We start from the raw sequence: 26488 nt of genomic DNA, 5'->3' as shown, positions 1-26488 counted from the left end.
GTAAATGCGCTTTGTCAAAAGATATGCCAATTACATAAAAATGTCCCTTATAGGGCTCTTTATTTTTTTTTATGCCCAAATCCAATTATGAATATAGAGAGGGAAAATTCTTGTATGAGACGGTCTCATGAGTAATTACATGGCAAAACACGAAATTATCCGTTAGGCTATAAAGTAATTACATGGCAAATATTAATTATTTCAAGCCACAAATTTTCTGTAAATGGGTTTAGCCACAGGCCTTGGGCCCTAACTTTCACAATCATATATATTAGGCCCAGAGCTCTCTAAAACTTGTAAGATTTGGTACTTTAGAATAACATGGCTTCCCCAAATATCTAAGCTTACACAAGAGGTTTTTTTTTTTTCCTTTCCTTAAAAAGGGTTGATATCTCCAATGGTTTATCTAGGTTAAGATTACTATTTTGGAGAGTTGTGTTGTGTTTTGCTTGTTTGTTGATGCCTTCTCCCTTAAATAGGTTGTTGGGGGCAAAATTTTCCCTTCGACAAATATAGTAATTGGGAGGGCAAAACCGAGTCTTGACATTAGTGATAAGAATCAACAAGCATTTAAGGATCCATTGCATGTTCCAGTTGGGTCTATTACTAAAGCAAGATCCAAGAAGCACTTAATGGGCTAATTCGAGAGATTTTGGTTGATTCTAACGCAGGGCATTCTAAGTTTGGCCCAAAGAAAGATGAAGGTGTAATAAATTTAATTCAAGCTATCGATGGCTGATCTGGCTTAATTAGGCTTGATTTATGACGTGGATTAATGGTTAATTGATTTTCCAGCTCCATATCAGTTAATAGATATTTTTCATAGCCTGGAGCATCTAGTTTTGGACCAGATCTACCTTAATTTTAGACTTTTATTATTTAGAACGTTTTTACCTATTTTTCCTATTTTGGATATGCTAATTTCAGACCAAATCAACTTTTATTTAGGGTTTTATTATTTAGTACATTTTTTTATATTTTCTATTTCTAGTCATGTCATATAAATAGCATGCACTCATTGTAATAGAGGATTATTGAATAAAAAATCAGAAAAGGTGAGGCTTTGCTCTTCTTTTGGTTCTTCAAGAATTGTGAACTTAGCAGGGATTCTTCCTTGTGGCGTTCAAAATTTATACCTTTGGTTCGTGATTCAATTATAATCATTGGGTCAAGGTCTATTACTTATACCTTTGGTTCGCGTTTCGATTATAAACATTGGGTCAAGGTTTTATAAAAAATCTGAATTTTAGCTTTCTTTGAACAAGTATTCCAATATTTTTGTTGGGTCTCAAAGCGGGTCGATTGAGATTCACATCAATTAGGCTTAAAATACGGTCCAAAGACTATTAGTGAAATTTTGAAAAATTCTCTTTTTATGCTTTCCACCTAGGTCAGGCCTAGCAAGGATCTGAATAAGACCCAAAATGTTTCCTACAACAAATGAGTAAAATTTGTCCTCAAACTTTCCTTTGCATTACATTAGTTTCTAGTTGTTTTATTAACAGGCAAAAAAACAATTTGCACACGTTAACTTCACCTAAAAATCATTTTAGTCCATTTAGTTTGAAGTTGATCATTTTAGTTTTAATAACTTCACCCAAAATCATTTTAGTTATTTAAGTTTGAAAATTGTCATTTTAGTCACATAACTTTAGCCAAAAATCATTTTGATCTTATAAGTTGGTAGCTTTGGGTAATTTTTGTGTAAAGTTATCGGACTAAGTGAGTTCTTAATGGACTAAAATAATTTTTGAAGAAAATTACTAGACTAAAATGACAAACTTCAAATTTAATGAACTAAAATGATTTTTAGGCAAGATTACTAAACTAAAATGACTAACTTCAAACTTACAATTCTCAAACACAATTAACATGTGTAAAATATATTTTTGTCTTATTAATACTAGTACAACAATTATATAGGGAGTTACTGGTTGTTTTATCTTATTAATACTAGTAGATTATAAAAAAAAATATCAATACTAGTACAACAATTATGGATTACGATTAAATGTTTCGTATAAAACATAAATAGAAATAAAGTAACTTGTCATTTATCCATTTGGAATTTTGGACGCACCAAACAAAAAAGCAAGAGCAATTACTTCATATAGACGACTAATCAAATAAGATTCCAAGCAAATCTTAGACACTAGATTAATAGATGGCTAGACTCTAGGCCTTTCGCCATATTCTGAATCTTCAGTTTTTGGAAATGTTTATTGTCACTTCAAAGGTTCCCGCACACAAAGAGTATGTAAAGAGTATTAGGATCGTACATTTCTGTCATATCCTTTGATACAACTTTAAATATTTTATTTTTTATTATTAAAGTTTTAATGGTGGACGGTACATTTATATATAAGTGACATAATTTAATTATACATTAATAAATATAAAAATGATGTCAAAGTATAACTTTAAACATTTTGTGTATAAATTTATGTGTAAATGACATAGTTTAATTATGCTTTAATAAATGTACAAATTGTGCTAAGTGAGTGGACAAATGCAAAAACTGTCCAGCACATACTAAAGCAACCGAGTAAGTATTAAGGTATATTTGTTCATACATTTTAACACAACTTTAAATATTCTATTTTTTATCATTAAAGTTCTAATGGTGAATAGTGAGTGACATAATCTAATCATGCGTTGGTAAATATAAAGATGACGTGGATTACACTTCCACACTCCCTGCATAAATTTATGTGTATATATATATATATATATATTGCTAGATAATTGCGGGGATAGAACCCGAACTAATAGTTATAACAGAACCGAGTCCCACTAGGTGCGTAAATTTATGTGTAAGAGCATCTTTATCAGCTGTGGTATAATTTATGTCATTTTGCTACATCAAATACTTACTTTATTATTTTACCACATCATTTTACAACATACCATTTATCAGATGTTTTATATTTCAATTCTATACATTAAAATAATATAAACTACACAATAAAATAACATATCTAACACAATAAAAAAACATCCACAACACTGCCGCTGCCGCCGCGGCAGCCACAATCCATTGCAAAACCACCACCACAACCGCCGTCATCAACAATCCACCCCAAAAACCCATTAAAAAAAGAACAACACCCACTAGCACAACAACTCAAACCCAGAAAACACAATCAAAACCCAAGCAACCCAAACCCACGAAACTCAGGCAACCCAAACCCAAGCAACCCAGGCAACCCAAACCCACTAGCACCGGCAACCCACGATCAAGATCTCACCTCACCTCAACGTTGATGCCCACGATTAAGATCTCAACGTCGATGCCCGCGATCATGATCTCAACGTCGATGCCCACGATTGTGACGAACACTTCGATCTCACCTCACCGTCGATTCCGATCTCACCTTAACGTCAATGCCCACGTCGATTCCGATCGGCATGATGATGACGATGCCCGGAGAGATCGGCGATGACAATGCAAAATGAAACCAGTGAGAGATCGGCGATGATGGATCGGCGATGACGGATCAAGATCAACAGAACAGAGGTGAGAGAGAACAGAGGTGAGAGGGAACGGTGAGAGTGAAGAGAAAAGAATAATTTGAGGAGTGAGGAGAGAGAGAAAATAGAATATAAAAAAATAAAAATTATGCCATTTTTCGTTTGTACCGTTGCAAATTTGCAACGGTACTGTTCACATATGACAAATTTTATAAGATTTAGCACATCTAATAAAAGAGAATTTTGGTGTTCGGTGTGGTAAATGTGCTAAATATTTGACATTTAGCACATTTAGAGCATCTTTATCAGCTGTGCTATATGTGCCAAATGTTAAATATTTGGCACATTTAGCACACCAAGCACCATTTGAGTCTATTTATCAGATGTGCCATATCCCATATTTTTTGCAACATGCTACAGTACACTCATAAATTTACCACGGTACGGACCCGGTATGGCATATGAGTTTATTCTTTTTTATTCCTCTTTTCTCTCTCATGTCTCTTTCATCTTCTCCTTCAGCTCACCGCCTCCACCGCCTCCATCTCCACTCTCTCACATATCTCTTTCTTCTTCTCCTTCAGCTATTCACCGCCTCCATCTCCACTCTCCCATACTCTTTCTTCTTCCCTTTCCCCGCCGATTCGCTCTATCCTCTCTATTCAATGCATTGACGCTGCCGTTTCGCTGTTCCTTCTCCGAGTCGCCAATTTCCTCTCTATTCTATCTCAGAATCGCCGAGTCGCCGATCGCTATTCTCAGAGTCGCCGATTCGCTGGAAAGGAAGTAATGTAAGCCCAATTTTTTTACTTCTCAATTTGAAAAACTGATGCATGCTTCTATTTTTGCTCTAGATTTGCTGGACTTTTGTTTGAATGAATCTGAAAAAATTGTGGGTTTTGAATGATGAAGTGATTTGTTTGGTTATCTGTCTGCCAATTAGGTTTTTAGGTTATTTTGACTTAATTTCCCTGTTTTTTTGTTTGTTTGTTTGCTTTAATTTCTCTGTGATTCTTTAATTTCTCTGCGATTCTCTAAGTTCTCTGTGATTCTCCGTTTTTTGGTTTTTTTTTTTTTAAATGGTTTCGACCGTTTGATGTCTGTTTCTTCATAAGAAACAAAAATGAGCTCTGGGTATTTCTGATTCTGGGCATGTTGGATTTTCGGTTTCTGGGCATGTTGGATTTTAGGGATCCTTTGATGGGTTTTTTTCAAAGTTGAATACTATGTTTGCTATCATGTGAATTATGATCGTTTTATTCGAAAAATGGACTTTGGGGTTGGGAAATAGTTATTGGTTAATTCTCATTTGATTGAATTTGGTTTTTTTCGAATGGGTGGTCTTAGTAATCTAATTAACCATAAAGTATGCTCATGATGCTAGAGGAATGAACTACAAAAAGATATATATAGTTAATTGGTGGAGTTGAAGGCTGAAATCAATTTTAGGTTTAATAGGTAGAGGTGTTGATGGTAATGATGAGTTCTCCAGTATACTGCTTGTATTCTTGAGTTGCAACAAACCAAATGTAGTTTGTGGACCAAATGTTGGAGAGAATAGAATTTTCAATATTTATCTTATTTTCTCAGTAGGTGGACCATATGTAGTTTAAGACTGTCAGTTTGCAACCCATGGGAATTGGAGAGTTATGGCTATGATGGTTGAGTTTGTAGATTTGCAAAAGTTTAATTGACCTATTTGATAAGTACTAGGCTAATTGAACTAAGCAGGGGGCACTACCAATTCCTACAGGAAGTTTCACTGTCAAACTGGCTATATCATTTCAGTTGCAAACTAGACACTAATAATTATAATTACCATAAAATTGTGTTGAGTATTAAAAACATTCAACTTTTTGTCTGTCATGCCTCTGTTCCGTCTCTCCATTTTTTTTTCCTGTGTTTGTATTTTAACTTTTCATCATTTGGTTGTTGAAGACTTCTTGCTGCATTGAGGAAATCCTGAAGTTCTTGAAGAAGAAGGACTTTGATGTGACAATTTCAGATGATGCCGGCCGTTTTGTGTGCAATTATGTATATTATCATTCTCTCCGTTTTGCGAAACAGAAGGGTCACAAATCTTTATTTGTCCATGTGCCTCTATTTTCAAGAATCGATGAGGAACCCATATGCATTTTGTAGCCTCCGTTTTGGAAGCTATTGCATCTACATGTTATTAATATGAGTGCTTATTTGAACATTTCTTGTTTGTTTGCCATCTTCTGGTGCATGTGAATCATTTGTGTCAATACCAATCTAGTTGTAAAACATCTACCTGTATGAACTTTGTGGTCTGCTGTTTGTTCATTTGTGGTCCTTCCTATTCAGAGCAAGTCATCAATATGTAAAATTTAGGTGTATGTTTATGTCAAGAAACTGCTGCCCAATTTCTCAAAGTCTGTCATTTTTTTTTTCTCTTGAATTCTCAAATTCAAGTGTTTGTTCATTTTTTTTCTCTTGTGGTTTGTTCAGACTCAGTATCTTTTTGAGTTCTTGGTTTCTAGATAGGTCTTGTTTTGATCAGTTTGAATTCTTTGATACTAGAGACAACTTCTTTTGCCCATTTGCTCTCACTCAGTGACAGGTTCAACGTTTCTTTTCTTTTTTCTTTTTTTTTTATTTATTATTTTTTTTTTAAGGTGATAGGTTCTGAGGTTTTTTTTTTTTGAAGTTCCCAGGTTCTGATTTTTCTTTTTCTTTTTTAAATGCTTAAGAAAATATTATTTTTTAAAAATATTACAAGAGGATTGTTTGAAAATGTTACCGTTAGAATTGATGAGATTTGAAAATATGACTATTGTAGGACAAATGTTACCGTTGGGAAGAAAGAATAAAGAAAGAATAAAATAAGAATTAAAAAATAATATTTAAATGAAGTGGTAAAAATATAGATCATTTGATAAATGAAATATTGTAAAATGGTGTGGTAAAATAATAAAGTAGGCTTTTGGTGTGGCAAAATGGCATAATTTTTACAACGGCTGCTACGGATGCTCTAACTGATTCAATTATCCCTAATAGTGAAATATATATATATATATATATAAAGTCAATGGTAACTCTTTATCAAAATTTGTGGTTTAGGCTTCACCATGTTAGTTTAACTACAAATTTACAATCATGAATATTGGGTAGAGATAAGTCCTTGTTGTCTATCCAAAAAAGGAAAAAGAAAAATCCTTAAGCCCTAGTTGACAATACGTGTATGCTCCAATTGAACCACAAGTTATTGGATAGGATATGTGTACATTAAGATTCTCCAAAGTTTTTAGGGAAATTCCATAGTGGAGTTTTTAAAATTCTATCTATTCATTTTGAAATAAATGGATTGAGTCGTCATTGATATTTAAGAAAATACTAACTATCACCATTTTGGTATGCCACAAACTCTAATCTACTAATTTCAAAATGAATTGATAAAATTTTAAAAAATCTATGGCTAAGCTACTCTACAAACTCTGTAATATCTTAATCATGTACGCTAATATTGTGTTTGAGTGAAGAATTTAAAAAACTCTTTCATTTTTCATTACTTAGATGAGCATATTTTAAAATTAAGCATGTGTATTGGTTAATTATATTTGAAAATTTACTAATAATTTTTCATGACTATGATGCTCTGGATCGTATGGATTGGATTGGTTAAGTGTGTGTTGTGAGAGTGTGCGTTAACTCGAACTAGGTTATATAAACAACTACGAGGAGCCATAACTATGATTAGATTAATCCTTTTAGGGTATAGCACATATGTGGCTAACGTTTTTTCTCGAAAACATTTATTATATGGACCATGAGAAGTGCATCAAGGATTTGAAGCTAGGATTTGGATGTTTAAAATTCTACCAAATTTTTTGAACTACTTTTTTTGGTTAATTCAAACAAAATAATCGATATTAGGATTTTCCAAATTTCAACTTGAGTAAAAGTTTTTTGACATAGCAAGATATTATTCAAAAGGAGGAAATCTGCTTAAAGATATGGGTAGTCCCTATTGATGAAAAGATTAGGGAAAGTCATTTGAGATAGTTTGATTATATATAGTGGAGAGTGATTAATGCAATAATTTATAAAAAAAAAAAAAAGTGAATTTAGTGAATTGATCCAAGTTGAGGGACGAAAAAAAAAAAAAGATGAAGACCAAAGATAGCATTAGTATAAGTAATTAAAAAGAACATGCCAACTAAGGAAGAAACAAATACTAGTATAAATAATTAAAAAGAACATGCCAACTAAGGAAGAAATAAATACTATAACTTCGGATAGAACATAATTAAGAAAAAGAATATACGTAACTATGATTGATTTTGACTAATCTTGTTGAAAATGACTTTAGAAAATTTGGTGCTATAACTTTATTGCTGTTGTTGTATAACCGGAGTAATAAAAATTTTACTTCAACAGAGAGGGGTTGGCACTTTCCCTCCCCTTTTTAATAAATGCTAAACTCACTAACATACCAATTAATTATTATTTTTAAAATACTAAGTAGTTTTAACAAACACACGGGAAGAAGGAAAAATGTTTTAAAGAAATTTACAGTAGTGTATATCTAAATTGGTCTAACTCTTGAATACACAGTACAAATTTTAAATCTCTTTAACTTACACTCATTTTTCAATGTGGGATTAGTCCACTATTTAGCATATACCAATTTTAATTTAGAATACTAGCAGTCAAATTTTTTTCCTTATGGCTTGATTCCGCTATAAATTACTCAAAAAAAAAGTACACTTTTTGTTATTGGTACTTTCCAAAAGCACGGAGTTGGAATTTTGAATTTTTTTAAGACAAGAAAAATATTCCTTGTCCAATTCCCCCTCTCTCAAAAATCACCTCAAATTCCATTTTCACATGAAAAAAGTATTTAGTATCAAATTATATCACTTTAACAATATCAAAATTTAATAAATGCGATATATGTGTACAAAAATAATCACCCCATTAATACACCTAAAAGTTATTTTACACGCATGTGGCATGTTATTGGATTTTGATACGATTGACAATGAAGTGATATTATTTGATATCAAATACTTTCTCATGCCCTTATGAGTTATGATAGATTGAACTCAAACCTTCAACTTAAAACCAAATATGTCACCAGGTTATAAGTTATAACTTCGTCCCCCAAAACACCGATGCAACTTATAGCTAACTAGTTGAAATTTAAATTGAGAGGGACCAATATAAATGTAGAAAGAGCAATGATACATGTACAAACTATTTTATAGCATTTTACAAACTATTAATGTGACAAGTTCTTACTAGTTCTCATCAGGGGCCACCTCTAATATTATATTTTTTTTACTTATTAATAACCACCCATCACATTAGCAATTTGTAAAAAAAAATTATAACTTTAGCATTTTCCACGTAGAAATGAAAGCATTTTAGGATTGGGGCCATAGAAGGAATAATTAGATAAATTTTGGGCTGGCAGCGCTCCAAAAGTACACTAAAGAACAATTGAACAAGGCTAGAGAAAATTTTGGAGACCCTAAGCATGCGTGGCGGTGTCCCTAGAATTCCGTTAGGGTACTATAACTATAATACGCAAATGTTATGATAGGGTTCAAGTGATAGTTATGGTAATGACATTCATTGTGATACCTTATATATGTGATTCAAATCCTAATTATTCTTCCACCCCACTATATTTGTGAAAAGTACAATAAAATATATTAAAAATTACAAAAAAATTCTAAATTATAACAAAATCAATTGAAGATAACGTACATAAAACAAATTACAACAAGCAAATCAGATTGAGGCACAAAAATCATGGCTTTAAGAAGATTCAAGCAGTCAGTGTTGGCAAATTCCACAAACAGGTGCAAAAGAATTTATATTTGACTTGTCCCATCTAGGATACAAGTCTACAATAGGTCAACTGAGTCGTCATATAACTCATCAATTATACACAAGTAGTTGAACTCAAAACTTTACCGTACACCCTTGGTGCGATAGTCACTCCACATGTATAAGTACTTGTAGGGTGTTGGAAACAAAGACTAGGGGTTCAAATTTAAAAAAAAAAACTTTACACATATATACACTTAAATTAGGCTAGAGTATATATATAAAAATACTATATATGCACATATTTCTCAGTTGTTTTTTAGATAACACATAAATACTCTTCTTTGCCCAAAGTATGTATATAAAAATACTGTATATACACATATTTCTCAGCTGTTTTTTAGATAATAGAATTAATGAGATATAAATTTTGTAACAACCATATGAGTTAATGGGTATTATAAGTTTCATAATTACAAATTTATTATATATTTATTTACTTTATTAAAATACACTAACATACTATCTACCTATCTTAAAAAAAACAAAACAAAAAGAAACCGCATCTGTAAAAAGCCAAGGGGTTTTACTTTAAACCTTAAAGTTTGTAACAACTGCAAATTAGATATTCTATATATATATATATATATATATTTTTTTTTTAATATTTTCGTCACAATTTTTTTTTCGATCTACAGTTTTTAGTTTGTTTGTTGGTTTTGTTGCTTGGGTTTACTCCCATGGCAGCTGAATATGACCTAGGAAGCCTTAGTTGATAGTTGCTTTGCTAATTTATGGAGTTTGTCAAACGATTCTGTATATTATTTCTGTGTCAATAGTTCAGTCCTTCACATTTTTTTATTCTATAATTTCTTTTTTCCTTTGCTGAGTTGTTAAAGTGGAGTTGGTAAAAGTGTCATGTATGCTTTGTAGATTTGGTGATGAAGAGTTTATTTATAGAAGTCAATTACACAATTTGCCTTAATGTTTTCTTCACTCAAAATATTTTCAAAAAATCTCTTAAGATAATCATGTTAAAAATGTTTAGTTGAAGTTTATCTTAATTTCTCAACAGATTTCCTTAGTGTATGTAATTATATATTTATCTTATAAATTGATGCTTAATGTCATGGCTCAGTTCATCCAAGTGAAACAGTGTTGGCACTTACAGTGCATAAGGCTAGGATATGGCTTAGCTCACTAAATGTTTTTTTGGTTAACGAGTTCTTAGACTTCATTTTCCGCAATAGGAAAGTTTAGACGTTTGACATAGTTATTGAATCTTTCTTAGTAGATTGCCTTAGTGTATGTATTTATTTATTTATCTCTTAAAATGATGCCTAATGTCATGGTTCAGTTTATCCAAGTGAAACAGAGTTGGCACTTACAGTGCATCAAGCTAGAGTATGGCTTTGCTCACTAAATGTTTTTTTGATTAATGAGTTCTTAGACTTTATTTATTTATTTATTTATTTTGATAAGTAAGAAGAAAATATTTAAAAAAAAAAGAAAAGTAAGAGAAACACAAAGAGTTCACGGTAGTGAACAATGGAAAAAAGAAACAACAAGACAAAAACAGCCCCTAATCTATTCTAATAGAAGAAATAAAATCCGTAAGGGAAGAACAGTCCGAGAAACCCCAACAACAAGACCAATCAAAGAGGGTCCTCTGGCAAAACTCTAATAATTGAACAACAGTTTTCCCCTCGTCCTCAAAAGTCTGCCGATTTCGTTTAGACCAAATAGTCCACATTAAACAACCTGGGACCAAATCCTAGATATCAGAACTATGCTTCCCAAGCCAATGAAACCAATAGAATAATAAGTCCTCGACTGAAGCATATACATCCACAAAGAATGAGCTATCGGACAAGAAAGTAATAAGTGGTCCACAGATTCCGCATTACAATAGCACAAATAACATCGATTCACCAATGGGTGACCACGAAGCATAATATTATCCAAGGTTAGAATCTGACCATGAGCTGTTGTCCACATAAAGAAAGCCACCCTTTTAGGAACCTTAACTTTCCAAATACCCTTCCAAGGGAAGGTGGAGGGAGCTGCATTACGAATCTTATGATAGAAAGATCGAGTATCAAACTTCCCATTGCCATTAAGATCCCAACAAAGCCTGTCACACCCTCCACCCCTAGGGATTCGGGTTTGGATGAAATGAAGAAGGGAGTAGGAGGCCGCCAACTCCCAATCTTTGAACTCCCTCTGAAATCTTAAGCTCCACACTCTGTCATTATCGCCCACTGAAGGGCTTAACACATCAGAAATACAAGCTTGTCCACATAAAGAAAGCCACCCTTTTAGGAACCTTAACTTTCCAAATACCCTTCCAAGGGAAGGTGGAGGGAGCTGCATTACGAATCTTATGATAGAAAGATCGAGTATCAAACTTCCCATTGCCATTAAGATCCCAACAAAGCCTGTCACACCCTCCACCCCTAGGGATTCGGGTTTGGATGAAATGAAGAAGGGAGTAGGAGGCCGCCAACTCCCAATCTTTGAACTCCCTCTGAAATCTTAAGCTCCACACTCTGTCATTATCGCCCACTGAAGGGCTTAACACATCAGAAATACAAGCTTCCTTGTTAGCTGAACACAAAAATAACTGAGGATAAAGACTTTTAAGAGGGACATCCCATTCCACTTATCATGCTAAAAAAGAATACGAGATCCATCCCCCACCACAACAGAGAAATGCTTAGTGAAAGATTCCCACCCTTCACTAATACTCCGCAATAACCCACTCCCATGGGCCCTACTACAAGCTCTAGTGCACCAATCCCCTTTTCCCTTCCCATATTTCATGGCTATGACCCTTCGCCACAGATGAGAGGTTTCATGGCCATACCTCCAAAGCCATTTCCCTAAAAGGGCCTGATTAAAAGGCACCAACTTCCGAATTCCTAAACTACCCAATTCATGTGGTAAGCAAACCTTTTCCCAAGCCACCAAAGGATATTTGAAACACTCAACTGATGAACCCCACAAGAAGTTCCTTTGAATGCATTCCAATCTAATCGCCATAGCTTTGGGGATAGTAAAAAGGGAAATGTAATAAGTCGGAAGGCTTGAAAGGGTACTCTTCAGTAAGGTGAGTCTACCACCCTTTGACAAATATAGCCACTTCCAACTTGAAAGCTTCTTTTCCATCCTCTCTAGGATCGGATTCCAAATGGAGGGTGTTTTATACAAAGTTCCCAACGGCATACCCAAGTAAGTCATAGGCAAACTACCCACTCTGCATTGAAGGATATTAGCCAAAGACTGAATGTTACGCACCTCCCCAACAAGGACAATTTCACTTTTCCCCACATTCACCTTCAAACCAGTAAAAGCTTGAAAACAAGTCAAAGCTAGCCTAATAGATAGAATCTGCTATCTAGAGGCATTACAGAAAAGAATGGTATCATCAGCAAATAAAAGATGAGAAACATGGATACCAGTAGAATTAATAGGACCCACATGAAAACCCTGAATGACACCACCTTACTCAGTTTTCTTCATGATATGACTTAAGACCTCCATGATCAAAAGAAAAAGGAGGGGTGACAAAGGATCGCCTTGTCTAAGCCCTCTAGAGCTACCAAAGAAGCTAGTATGCTATCCATTAACCAGAATTGAGAAGCGAACGGTAGAGACACAAGTTTTTAATCATTTCCTCCATCTCTCCCCAAAACTCATCTTCTCCAACAGATAAAACAAGGTGTCCCAATTCACATGGTCATAAACTTTCTCAATATCTAACTTACACACCACCCTCGGGGTGCAACACTTCAGTCTACTGTCTAAACATTTGTTGGCAATAAGCATTGAATCCAAAATTTGTCTGCACCAACAAAAGAATTTTGAGACTTTGAAATAAGATTATCCATCACCCGCCTCAATTTGTTAGCTAAAACCTTGGACAAAAGCTTATACACATTGCCTACTAAGTTGATAGGCCTAAAATCTTTAATATTTAAAGCATTATTTTTTATGGGAATTAGAGATAGAAAGGAAGCATTTAGAGACCGTTCAAACTCTGAGCTCCTAGGAAAATGATCAAAGAAAGCCATGACATCTATTTTCACAACACTCCATCATTTTTGGAAAAAAGCCATAGTGAAACCATTAGAACCTGGGGCTTTATCACCCTCCATCTCTTGAAGAACCTTTACCACTTCCTCCTTAGAAAAATCCCTCTCTAATTCAAGTCGCTCGTCCTCTCCAATGCTATTAAACTCTAATCCAACCATAGAAGGACGCCAAGTATCTGACTCAGTGTACAAACTTTGATAAAAGTGGACCACCTTAGACTGCACCTCTTCCTCATCCTCATAGAGGACACCATCCACCTCTATACCCCAAAGATAATTAGTTCACAAATAAGAACCAGGACTTTTGTCTCCAAGAAATCTCCTCTAAAGAGGCAAGATGTGCAATCTCTCCTTTAATCTGAGTACGACGGGTTTGATTCTCAAGAGAGAGGCCTGACAAGTCCTCCCTAGCATCCAAACCCAAAAATTCCGATAAAAGACATTTCTTCCTAAAGGCCAAATCCCCAAATTCCTCCTTATTCCACTTTTTTCAAGTCCTCTTTAAGGGCTTTTGATTTACGCCCCAGAATAAAGCTAGGAGAACCCGAAAAGCAATACCCATTCTACTAGTGCCGAACCCTCTCTACAAAACCCTCTTTTTTCAATCACATATTCTCGAACTTAAAGGCACTCCAGCCTTTATTAACACTACTCGCCACCACCAACAAAGGGCAATGATCAGAAACTACACGAGGGAGAACCCTTTGAGACACGTTACCAAAGTGATCCACCCAATCCATTGATGCCAAGGTTCTATCAATTCTTGACATACAATCTGACCCTGAATCTCTAAACCAAGTAAACGAAGCCCCTTCAAGGGGTAAGTCCACAAGGTAATTAGCCTCAATGAAGTCTGAAAAAGCAAACATAGCTGGACTAAAAGCCTCACAACCAAATCTCTCACTCGGATATCGAATGATATTGAAATGCCCAAAAACACACCATGCCATATTCCACCTGGAGTGCATCCTTGAGAGTTCTTCCCACAGAGCACCCCGCTGAGAATCCTCATTAGGCCCATACACTCCTGAGCAGGCCCAAACAAAATCATCTACAACCCCCTTGAATAAGACATTAACAGAAAACTGCCCAACAGCACAATCAACTTTTTCAAAAACTCTCTTGTCCTAAACCAGTAACACTCCCCCTGCAGTGTTGACTGCATCTAGAACACCAATCCAGGAATGGACTACCCCAAAGGCTTCGCACAACAAAAGAATTTAAAGAAGACAGCTTCGTTTCTTGAAAGCAAACTATATCACACTTCCACTCCTTGAGAAGATTTTTACATACCTCTCGCTTCTGAGGATTATTTAATCCCCTAACATTCCAAGATAACAGCTGTAAACTCATTTAAAACCAATGATCACCCCCGAACCTACTGAGAGGTCTCTGTTCCTCCCCTTAGATGCTACCCCATCATAATTAATAGAGGAAAACAACCCTTTGAGTTCCCTAAGCCCTTTCTGCTTAGAGTTAACATTACCATTAGAAGACCCAACACTGACAACATCAACACAATCTTGTTCGAGAAGACAAAACAGAGCCAGGCATTGATCTTCATGTGTCACAATAGGAAAACCCACAATTCTACAAAATTTTTTCATTAGACTACAAACCTATTTCGAATTTACCTTTGCTGACCCCCGAAACTCTCCTTCATCACCTTGCTGGATCACCTCCAACTCCTTGTGTCCATTGGGATCCCATATAGAAAGAGGAGAGCATTCCAAAAAATCATTCTCAACCTCACCATGAAAAAAACCACTAGGATCAACCGCCCTGTGCTTCCACTGACTTAGAAGATGCTCAGGTCCATCTTGAAGCAACTCAAACCCACCCACTTGGCTCGGCAACGCAGGCTCAGCATTAGTATTACTCCAATTTCCTCATTTCTCACCTGAATCCACCATAAAGTCATCTCTCTCTCCAAAACAGAGGTCCTTCCCACTACCTAGACCCGACAGAAGAGAAAAAGAGTTATGGGAAGCATCGGCCTTGCCGTCACCAACTATCGGAATATGGGTAACGTCCCCAATCCTCCGATCAGTCACCACCGCGCCGGAAAACCCCACAAAAGACCTCACCGTCGCACTCGTCGGCACTGCTACTGTCATCGGCGACTTGGAAACCTCCCTCGTGCTCGCTGGGATCGTAGCTGGCACTGGCGACCCAATACACTTCCACTGGCTTTCTCTGGAGCTCTCCCCTACAGCCCACGTAACTTGGCCCTCAAAAGAATCCTTTAAGGCCACAGGATTGACCAAATTGCCCTTAAGTGGAGAAAGAGTGTCCACGGGCTGGGCTTGGGCAAGCCCACCAAAATGTTTGAGAATTTCAGGCCTGCCACTTACTTCCTTGGGCCAACTGAAATTTTTTGCATCCAGATAAGTCACAGAACGTTTCCCTCCCTCACTTTTGGACACTCTCAAAGCCAAACAAGCAGGGGTCAACTTAAAAGTACAGGTTTGTGTGGGTCTGCCATTAATAACTGAAACTTTGCCTTTTATAACTAAACCATTCTCTGCATGGCCTCCAGGAATCCTGTTCTGCCCCAGGATAGTTCTAAATTTTTCAAAATTCCTAAACTTGCGCTGATGACCAACAGCAGACAAAATTTTCCCACTCCAGTCACCACTAGCAAATTGACCACCTCCACCACCACCATTTTTGGAGTTGGCTGCAGCCGTAGAAATTGGTTTAGCACCAGTAGAAAAATCCCTCATCTCTCTCTGAAACAAAGACCAACCTGCACAGTTAGAACTTGCTGGTATCATAACACAGCCTCGGCGAGCCCCGCCAACGTATTCAGCTATGACCACAAAGACACCAGCCTTATTCAACCTCCCACAAAATTCCAGCAACTTATTATTATCCCGGAACCGTTTACACATGGGAACTTTCCCCGGAACTCAATCACGAATATCAGCAAAACAAGAAAGGATCTGCTCCAATCCTTTGCGACCTACCTAGATAGTATGTTTGACATGCCGGCTACTCTCATGAATAGCATACGAATCATGTCGCCCACCATTGAAAGAAAAAGAGAAAAGCTTTGCATCAATACGGAAGAGGATCTTACTACCCCCCTGAACCGATACAGTGGGAGAGGTAATAAGGTTTGCAGCTGGTTTGGTATCAGTTTTAGGTAGGGAGATAATGGTATCAGTTTTAGGAAGGGAGATAACGAGTAACAGTGAAGGTGTAGGCATAGAAGGTTTATTAGGCAATGTGGGTGGTTGTAGGGGATGTGACGGTGGGCAAAGACCAGAAGGAATAGGTTGGTGACAAAAGGTGTATGGAGGTAAACCAAAAGGTGGGAGTTGAGGTGGAAATAGGAAAGGATAGGTTGTAGTTCTGGCAGCATGGTGTGAAAGAGATTTAGGGTGGTATATCATAATAGGTTGTTGCATCTTCATCATAATCACAAGGTGAATACCTAAATGAATAGTTGATGTGTTTTTGTCATTATCACAAGATGAAGATAGACTTAGTGTGGTATATTTATCTTAGTTTTAAAATTGATTCTATTATCCATTATAACATTTGTATATGCCTTTTAATTTTTTATGTTATAAGTTTTATGTTAAGTTGTGCAGTAGTCACTTCACAAGTATAAGTGTTTGTAGGGTGTAAGAGATAAGGGATAGGGTTCAAGTTTCCAAGAGGGAGTTTTACACACATATGCACTTAGATTAGACTAGAATAAAATTTCTATCTTGTATAAAAATAAAAATAAAAACGTTGATCATCTATGTTGTCCAGGACAAAGTTTGCAAGGAAAAAGTTAGCAATTCCAACAGCTTTCAATTGTGAATTTTTTTTTTTCAAATGTATGTTATTGCTTACCTTGTTTTTATTTCATGCTATATTGAGAGAGAGAGGGAACGCAGGACAGCAAATAAACAATGGATTTCTTTTTTTTGGCGAGAACAATTCCCTCGCTAGAGTTGGTGAGGACCGTTCATGGCTTAGGGATCTGTTTCTTCTTTTGTGGTCTTGCTTAGGGTTTTGTTTAGTAATCATCGCTCTAGATAGGTTTTTGTGGATGGTTTGGACTAGAAGAATTTGAGAGATGAAACTGGCGCGTAGACTATAGAAAAACCGAGAGAAAGGAGAAGAAAATCAGAGATTTAGAAACTGAGAGCAGAGACAGAAAACTTTTTATTATACGAAATTGCAGCATGGTGGTACTCAATGTAAAGATGGTTAATGTGAGAGAAAATAAGACTATCAAGGAATGTGTGCACTGAGATGTGATGTAGGTGCCGCATAATGTGAGGATAGTACCATAAAATGTGAGAAAAAAAAATAAGGGAAGTATTGAATGTGACAAAAGTATAGTTATATGTAATGTTGGTACTGCTCAAAAATAGTCACATGTGATGTTGGTACTGCACAATGTGAGGATTGTACCATCAAATGTGAGAAAAAATAAAGGAACCACTGAATGTGACAAAAGTACAGTTACATGTGATATTGGTATTGTGCAATGTGAGGATGGTACCATCAAATATGAGAAAAAAAAAAGGGAACCACCGAATGTGACAAAAATACAGTCATGTGATGTTGGTACTGCACAATGTGAGGATTGTACCATCAAATGTGAGAAAAAATAAAGGAACCACCGAATGTGACAAAAGCACAGTTACATGTGATGTTGGTACTGCGCAATGTGAGAATGGTATTATCAAGTGTAAGAAAAAAAAAGGGAATCACTGAATGTGACAAAAGTACAGTCACAGGTAGGGAAAAAAAATAAATAAGGGAACCACTGAATGTGACAAAAGTACAGTTACATGTGATGTTGGTATCGAATTTGACAAAAGTACAATTACATGTGATGTTAGTATTATACAATGTGAGGATAGTACCATCAAATGTGATGTTTTGGTAACCTTCTATAACAGGTTGCCTACTAATGGATATTGTACCCCAAAAAAAAGAAGGGGGGTACGCTAGAATTACCCTTAGAGTAGAGGCACACACAACACATGCTTACAAAGTTAAGTTGAAAGAAACAGCAACAACACTCCCACTACCAAAGCTCAAACAAAGTTTGAAATTCTTACTGGGTTTTCTCGAAATTCTCTATTTCAGGTTATCTTAATTTTTCATTTTGGAATTACTTCATTTTTTTTTTTTTGGGTTTTGATCACTAATATGTTTCTAAAACTTAGGATAGGAAAGTTTGTACCTTGTGTTGTGTGGAAATTTTAAGAGATCCCAACTTTTTAATTTTAATAAGCCAAAAAATCTCTTCCTTTTTGTGTTGGCATTGTTATATTGAAAACACAAAATAGAAAATGGAAAATCACGTTTTACTCACCTATTATTTGGCTTGAGTACGAATTATTAATAACTGGTTTAGAAGATTACTCTTTCTACCTGAAATTTTAATTATATTTTCTTTTGATTTATGAATTTTAATGTATTCAGATAATAATAAGGTTTGTGTTGTGTTTTTTGAGCTTTCTTTCTAAGCTACATGATTTATACTTGCTAATTTTATGGTAATATATAACATTTTTCTAAGTACATGTTGAAAAATATCAAAAGTGTGTAAAGGGGTTTTCCCTATCATGTTCTTAATCTACTACAATGCTTTGAACCGGTAACTTTCAATTGTTGTATCTTGGTGCCCAATCCCATATTATTGGTCTGGTTAGCACTTTGATTCTTATTTGTGTCTGTAAAGAAATAACATTGTACTACATTAGTGAAGACTTAAGTTTCTATAATGTTCACCTTGATTCTAATGGGTTCTGTTGTTCTCCATGTCTGGCTGCCCCTTTACCTCTCTTTAAAGAAAAAAAAATTTTGTTTCGTGTGTGTGTGTTTATACTATCTTATTTGTTGGTATGCCACTTTTTATTTTGTGTTTAGGTCTTAATGACAAATTGATTTACTCAATAATATTGTTCTATGGATATATTGCTCTTATCTATGAGTAAAGATTGTTGTTTTCCTCTCTTTAATATTCTTAGAAGCTCAAATTTGGAAATTCAAATGCTAAGAGATTATTAACACTATTTTTAGGGGATTGAAGGATAGACAAGATTTAATCTCTTTTGATTTGCCATATGTGGACCCTTGGCAAGAAAGGAATAGTTGACCTTCAATACAATGATGTTGCTCTAGATATGTTGAAGTCTTTGCTGTTAAGTTAGCTGTATGATTGGATGACATCTTTTCTTCCTCCTTTCTATTGATACTTGTTCTTTTTGTTTTAATGTCATTGTGTCTGTGTACACAACTTGTGTACATGGTGTACTTTGAGTTTTTATTTTTTATTTTTTTATTAACATTTATTACTTATCAAAATAAAAATAGTTTGTTTGATTTTTAGGTTGAATTGAATGTGTAGGTTGTTCTCTTTTCTAGAAAATTTGATCATTTTGTCTACTAAGCCCACTAGGAGAAAATGCCTCTCGATTACTTGCTAACTGATTTTAGCAGGTGGGGTCAGTTGCCCATAGGGTTTACTAGTTAGAGGCAAGTCCAAAGGGGTCTTCTTAAGAAAGGTTCCCTACTTTATCAAAAACAAATGTTGTGCCTATTGTGTAGGTTTAAAGTAACATAAACCACTGTGATATCCACAGTGGGATCAAATAAGATATAAAAAGTAAAAGATGATTAATTGAGGGTTATACAGGAAGGGACACAGTGTTCTGTTTTAGGACTCTTGCTGAGTTCATGAACATTTATGTTAGCAACTCAGTTACTTTCATGAATAATATGTATGCATGCATGTGATACTATTGGTATTTATTTGGCTTGGTAAAAAGGTTTTTAATATATTATGTGATTGAGTATGACTACAGAAATTCATAAATTATATGTTTGGCTTGGTAAATTTACATTTTTCATAATTCATTAGCGTACTCCTGGAATATGTAACTAAAAGGGAGTGTATTTAATTAAGTAAAGTGTCGATAATATAATTTTGAAATTGATTTCTGATCATGAATTTATAGTTTACATTTTTTGTAATGCTCTGTAAATGAGAAGTTGATTAAAGGTTATTGTTAATCAGAGTAGTGGGAAAATGGTTTCTGAATTAATAAATGCAAACCCAATTGTGTACGAGAAGAAAGAGCGTCGAGCACGAAGCGTGCCAACTGCTGTGGAAGAGTATGCTGTTGAACCCATTGACCAACAAGAAGTTTTTGATATCCTTTCTCTTCAATTATTTTGGTATGGTCTATGTACTTTTAAAAGTACTTATTATAGAGGAATATCAAAAGTTGTGTTTAGGGAATTGGGATTGGATGGACACAATTATTATTATTTTTTAATTTTTTTTTTGCTTTTTGAGTTGTTTTGAGCTTACTTTGTGAATTAGTTCCTCTACTTTTGACATGGAAATGAAATGGAAGAAATAATACTTGGTTTTGGGCTCTCTCACACACATGGACGCCCACACTCATGCATGTTGGTGCAAACAAATAATACTTGATTTTAGTTCCATGTGTCTTTTTTTTTTTTTTTTTTTTTTTTTTCTAGAATATGTAACTAAAAGGGAATGTATTTAATTAAGTAAAGTGTCGATAATATAATATTGAAATTGATTTCTGATCATGAATTTATGGTTTACATTTTTTGTAATGCTCTGTAAATGAGAAGTTGATTAAAGGTTATTGTTAATCAGAGTAGTGGGAAAATGGTTTCTGAATTAATAAATGCAAACCCAATTGTGTATAAGAAGAAAGAGCGTCGAGCATGAAGCGTGCCAACTGCTGTGGAAGAGTATGCTGTTGAACCCATTGACCAACAAGAAGTTTTTGATATCCTTTCTCTTCAATTATTTTGGTATGGTCTATGTACTTTTAAAAGTACTTATTATAGAGGAATGTCAAAAGTTGTGTTTAGGGAATTGTGATTGGATGGACACAATTTTTTTTTTTTTCTTTTTGAGTTGTTTTGAGCTTACTTTGGGAATTAGTTCCTCTACTTTTGACATGGAAAGGAAATGAAATGAAAGAAATAATACTTGGATTTTGACTCTCTCACACACATGCACGCCCACACTCATGCATGTTGGTGCAAACAAATAATACTTGATATTAGTTCCATGTGTCTTTTTTTCTTTTTTTCGTTTTTCATACAATCATCCTTAGGTTTACAGGCATATAGATGTGTGTATGTAAGCTGATACGTAACAAGTAAATAAAATATGGTTTCAGCATCAGCTAAACATGTTATTATTGGGTGCTTGACATCTTATGTTAAAATTTAAGTTCTGAATTAATATATGCTGAACTTAAAAATAAATATGTTTATATTCCATTTTCTTTTGAACATCGTAGTTCCAAAGATGCTTTCTGAAGTTGATCACTCATTTCTGGTTATGATATGGAAGATTTTGCATCTAATTATGTGTGGGTAGTTATTCCTTCTTTTTCTTCTTTTCTCCTTAACATTCTTAAATCATGTAAGAGATATAAAAGACCCAGAGCATCCATACTCTTTGGAGGAGCTCAAAGAAATAACAGAAGATGCAATCGAAGTAGATGACCAGCAAAGTTATGTTAGGTAGTGACAATATTCTCTCTAACTTATTCTTGATCCTATAATGCATTTTTTGTTGATTGTGTTCTTTTCTCCTCGTTCTAATAAAAAGGGTGCTTTGCTTCAGGATCACATTTACTCCCACAGTTGAACATTGTAGTATGGCAACAATTATTGGTGTTTGCTTGCGAGTAAAACTTTTGAGGAGCTTGCCCTCTCGTTACAAGGTATCGACCTTATTTCCTTATTGTGAACTTTGTTGACAAATTGTTCATTCATCACACAAGTGAATGTATTTTGGAATATTAGGACTTCATACTTGCATTTTCATTTTTAAAATTCCTTAAGTTATTTTGCATGAACATGTAGAACCAGCTTTCAGTTTAACAAATCAAAGACCAGTAATAGAGAATCAGTACATTGAGATTTTATACTTGTACACTTCCTTTGGGCCAAATGTTTTTTATTTGGATGTGGGGGGGGGGGGGGGGGGGGGTGTAAGAGTTTGACAGGTTTGTACGCTGCTCTAAATAAACTGATTAATGAATAAGATTGATAGACTTTGCCTATGTTTGGGCCAAATGTTGTGTTTAATGTTGTGCATTTGGAGGGAACGCAATAACCACATGTTTGAAGATGTGGAGAGTGGCAAATCAGCTTCTTGCCTCTTTTGCTGGCTCTTTATTTGACTAGTCTTGGGCTTGGGGACTCACAACTAGTGATTCCCTCCCGATGTTTATAGACTCTCTTCTTTCTTATACATAGTTTTGTTATTTTCCTTTTTTCTTTCTTTTTGTACTCTTTGGCTGCTTTGTTTTTTTTTTTTTTTTTTTTTTTTTTTTTTTTTTTTCTGCATGAAGTAGTCTTTTTTCAATAAATTTTTCTTACCTATCAAAAAAAAAAAATATATTTTTTGTTGGTCTTTTATCTTTGATGAATGGGTTGATGGCTCTTTCTAAGTAGAAATATATGGATAACAAATGCATGCATAGAGTGTAACAATCACCTTAGAAAGTGTAAGATCTGCAGTGTTAGCTTTAAACAATGGACAGTCTGCAAGATTGTTAGCTTTGCACATTTAACTGCAAAATGCCTGATATTTTTCCAATAAGCTCTAGCTCGAATGGCATTTCTTTCTCCCATAAAAATGGCTGGAGAGTTAAGTCATGGGATCAAAGCCACAAGTGTGTGTAACTGAGATTTTGTTTTACTATTTTTGGATACATGTATGTAATTAATGTTAGATGTTATAGATTTAAATGATATGAGGACCAATGTCTTAAAACATACATGGAGTGAGATAAGTTCAAGGACTATGATGTGTAACCCTCAGGTGAGCATTTACCCACAATTATCATTTAGTGATACACTGATGCCACTTAATGGTTTATATTGGAATTTGGAACATAATTTATGTAAACCGTGTCTTTGTTACTTTTTTTTTTTTCTTTTTTTTTTTTTTATATATATGAAATTTGAACTGGGCTTGGAATCTCCTATGCTACATGTAAGATTTACCTCATTACAACTCTTTCTTAATTTTTGTTTAGGTTGATATTAGGGTTGTCCCTGGATCTCATGCATCCGAGTCTGCAGGTAATCTCACACACACACACACACACACACACACACACACTGTGTGTGTGTGTGTGTCTCTAGCATGTGCATGATTATCTACATGTGGTTCTTAGATTATGGATCTATTACTTATCAAGTTAATGCATGGTATGTAGAGCCACGTTTGCCAAGCTAACATGCTATTCAGCTTATCTAAATCCCAGTCATGTCTACTCTCTTAAAGTGCTTTTTCAAATCCTTACATATAAAGAAATCCTAGTCTATTGCGCGGGCCCTTAATGTCAATATCATATAATTTAAAGACGCAATATACCAATATTGCTATTGAAGTTCACTTGTATGCCTGCTCATTATATAGCATTTCATAGACTTGGAAACAAGGACTTACTCGATGGTTTAGAGATTTCAGGCCAATCATCTTTATTCTATTATGTTTTAGATATGCTTTTCTGATAAGCGTTTTAGATATGCTTATTTCTGAGTCTTAGAATGCTTTTGTGGGTGGTAGACAGATTCTGGATTCAGTTCTCATTGCTAATGACTGTGTAGACAGCTGTGTGTGTGTGAAGAGCAAAATCCCAGGAGTGATATGCAAATTGGACATTGAAAAAGCTTATAACCATATAAATTGGGAGGCTTTTATCTACTTATTAGGGAGGATGGGTTTGGCAATAATATATGCTCCGCGCTTTATGGTAACAAAACATTTTTGTATTGCTACTCTTCTGGAAAGAAGAACAATATCATCAATTGACCATGAATAACTTCTGGAAAAAAAAAGTTTAAAAAATTAAACAATCTTTTAGAAGTGCCTTATCTCTATACTTGTACACTTAAAAGAAAAATCTCTTGAAATTCTAATTCTTACACAAAAGAAATTAAATATAAACTACAAAACAACCAAAAACTTATTGTTTGCTGAGATGAACTTATATCTTGCTTGCAAAGTTGGTTATCTCATATTTGCAGGATCAATTACATCTTTCTATTTTTTAGCTCTTTAAAGAGCAATACCTGTTAAGTTAAAACTATACTCTATAGTCAAATTGTCCAATATTTTAAGTCATGTTAATGGGTGCTCTTAGGGCAATTTGTTAACAAACCATTTTAGGAGAGTTTTGACACCACTCTTATTGGAAATAGAAAAAGCTATCAAGACATTAATTGCTTTTTTTTTTTTTTCCCATAAAAACATTCTTAAAATGGTTTACTAACAAATTCCCTTAGGGCATTCATTAACATTTTTCTATTTTAAAAGGTCTCCACTGTGTGGACCTTCATTTTGTGACAGAAAGGCTAGATTGGTTAAATCATCACTGTTGGATGGTCAAGAACCATCATAGAAGGAAGATGATCATTTCATATAAGCAACAAATAGATACATTTATTTTCCACAGGGAAAATTGTTTTTTGATGAAAACTAAACCCACCGTTTTAAAACACACATGATAATGATACTTTAAACACTTATTGAAGTATAAGTGGACTGCCTATAAAGACAATTACTTCTATAACCACCAAGGGCTAACAAACGTTAGGGCCAAGGGGGTCCATACAATATAGATATGTTTGAACCTTTAGTGATCCAAAGTTCCATGGTCCTTGGAAGACTTTGTCTGCTATTTGTAGATTTGTTATGAAGAAGAGTTTGAGAGCAGGGTTATAAATCATGGTGTTTTAAAATGCTTAAACCTGAAAATTTTGGGGGAAAATCAAGGCAAAAAAAAAAAAAAAAAAACGTAAGAATAGAATCTAGGACTATTGTTATTGATGTTGCTAAAATATGTTAGCATTTTCTTGTATGCTCACTCAATATGTTGTAGAAATTATGACACTACGAAATGACATTCATGTAGGGTTTTTTTCCCTCTTGGTATATGCAGTTAACAAACAACTAAATGATAAAGAACGGGTGGCAGCAGCACTTGAAAATCCAAATCTTGTGGATATGGTTGATGAATGCCTGGCTCCATCCTACGATTGAACTGTTGTACATCCATGCAGTGTACTTAGATTAATAGTCTGTCTAAGCCTTTGGTCCATGGCTGCTATAAGATTTTCTTACTTATCAAAAAAAAAAAAAAAAAAATTTTGATTTTCCTGTCTCATTCATGCAGTTTTGTCATTTCAGCTTTGTAATCTGAAATAGATGCAATTTGGATGTCTTGTATTTTTTTTTGTTTAGTCTGTTAATGTAGGTGATTATGTTAAAGAATTTTTTCTTACCAAGTAATCATAGATTATTCTGGTCTCTTAGATGCAAATGTGAAAACATTGTATATTTATAGTTTCTCTTATTTAACACAGGAGATTATTTACAGGTGTGCCACATTGTTAGTGAAATTCTATCAATTCAAAGTTGTTTTGTTGGTAAATACTGACATTATTTGTAGTTCTCAAATCATAAGTTGCATGATGAGGTTTTAGCTTACACCAAATTGAGGCTTATGGTGCCTAATTTTATGTTAGGATTACATGCCACTGTCCTTGATTGTGGCAGTGAGGTTGAGGTAGGTTTTATGATCAAATCTCAAAAAGAATTAGAGCTTTTTATTATATATATATATATATATGAATATATATGGACAAATAATATCTGATTGATACAAAATTTAACATGTGTAATAAGAGTGTAAAAAACATGCAATTCAATGGTTAAATTTTCAAAATATGAAATAATGTTTATTTTATTAAGTGAAGTTGTAGCCTTATGCTACAACCAATTTTGTAGCTAAACTTTGTCCTGTGTGTATATATATATATATATATATGCAAACTCCTCAAGGATTAAATGGTTTGCTAAACTCATAGTTGAGTTTTTACATCACACTGGGTGGGTTCCTTTTTCAGTTGGACATGATCCTAATTCTTAATATGAGGGTGACTCCACTATCCCAACTCCCTTTTCAATCAATTCCCAAATATATAATTTGTGAATCACTCTCTTTCTCTCTCATAGAAAACGCACAAAAGAGAAATATTTTAGCATGAAAATCAAATTACTCATGAATTTTTTTGATTTTGCATTCCCTCCT

General features: G+C 34.5%; 1 protein-coding gene and 1 long non-coding RNA gene across 2 annotated transcripts; both read left to right on the top strand.

Annotated features, from left to right (window-relative positions):
- Positions 1-3886: 3886 nt before the first annotated feature.
- On the top strand, positions 3887-20421 carry LOC111994157 (uncharacterized). Its single transcript, XR_010632314.1, has 3 exons — positions 3887-4262; positions 5410-5505; positions 20401-20421. It is a non-coding gene; the product is annotated as an uncharacterized LOC111994157 (long non-coding RNA).
- Positions 20422-20944: 523 nt separating this feature from the next.
- On the top strand, positions 20945-25552 carry LOC112037491 (protein AE7). Its single transcript, XM_065781794.1, has 6 exons — positions 20945-20955; positions 21093-21153; positions 21796-21899; positions 22003-22102; positions 23426-23471; positions 25337-25552. Exons 1-6 carry the CDS (start codon positions 20945-20947, stop codon positions 25435-25437), a joined length of 423 nt encoding a protein of 140 aa, XP_065637866.1. The 3' UTR covers positions 25438-25552.
- Positions 25553-26488: the final 936 nt, after the last annotated feature.

The sequence above is a fragment of the Quercus suber genome, unplaced genomic scaffold (genome assembly GCF_002906115.3).
Source record: "Quercus suber isolate HL8 unplaced genomic scaffold, Cork oak 2.0 scaffold_278, whole genome shotgun sequence".
NCBI classification, from domain to species: Eukaryota; Viridiplantae; Streptophyta; class Magnoliopsida; order Fagales; family Fagaceae; genus Quercus; species Quercus suber.
Note: the sequence above shows the minus strand (reverse complement) of the source record. Positions and strands in the feature narration are given on the sequence as shown.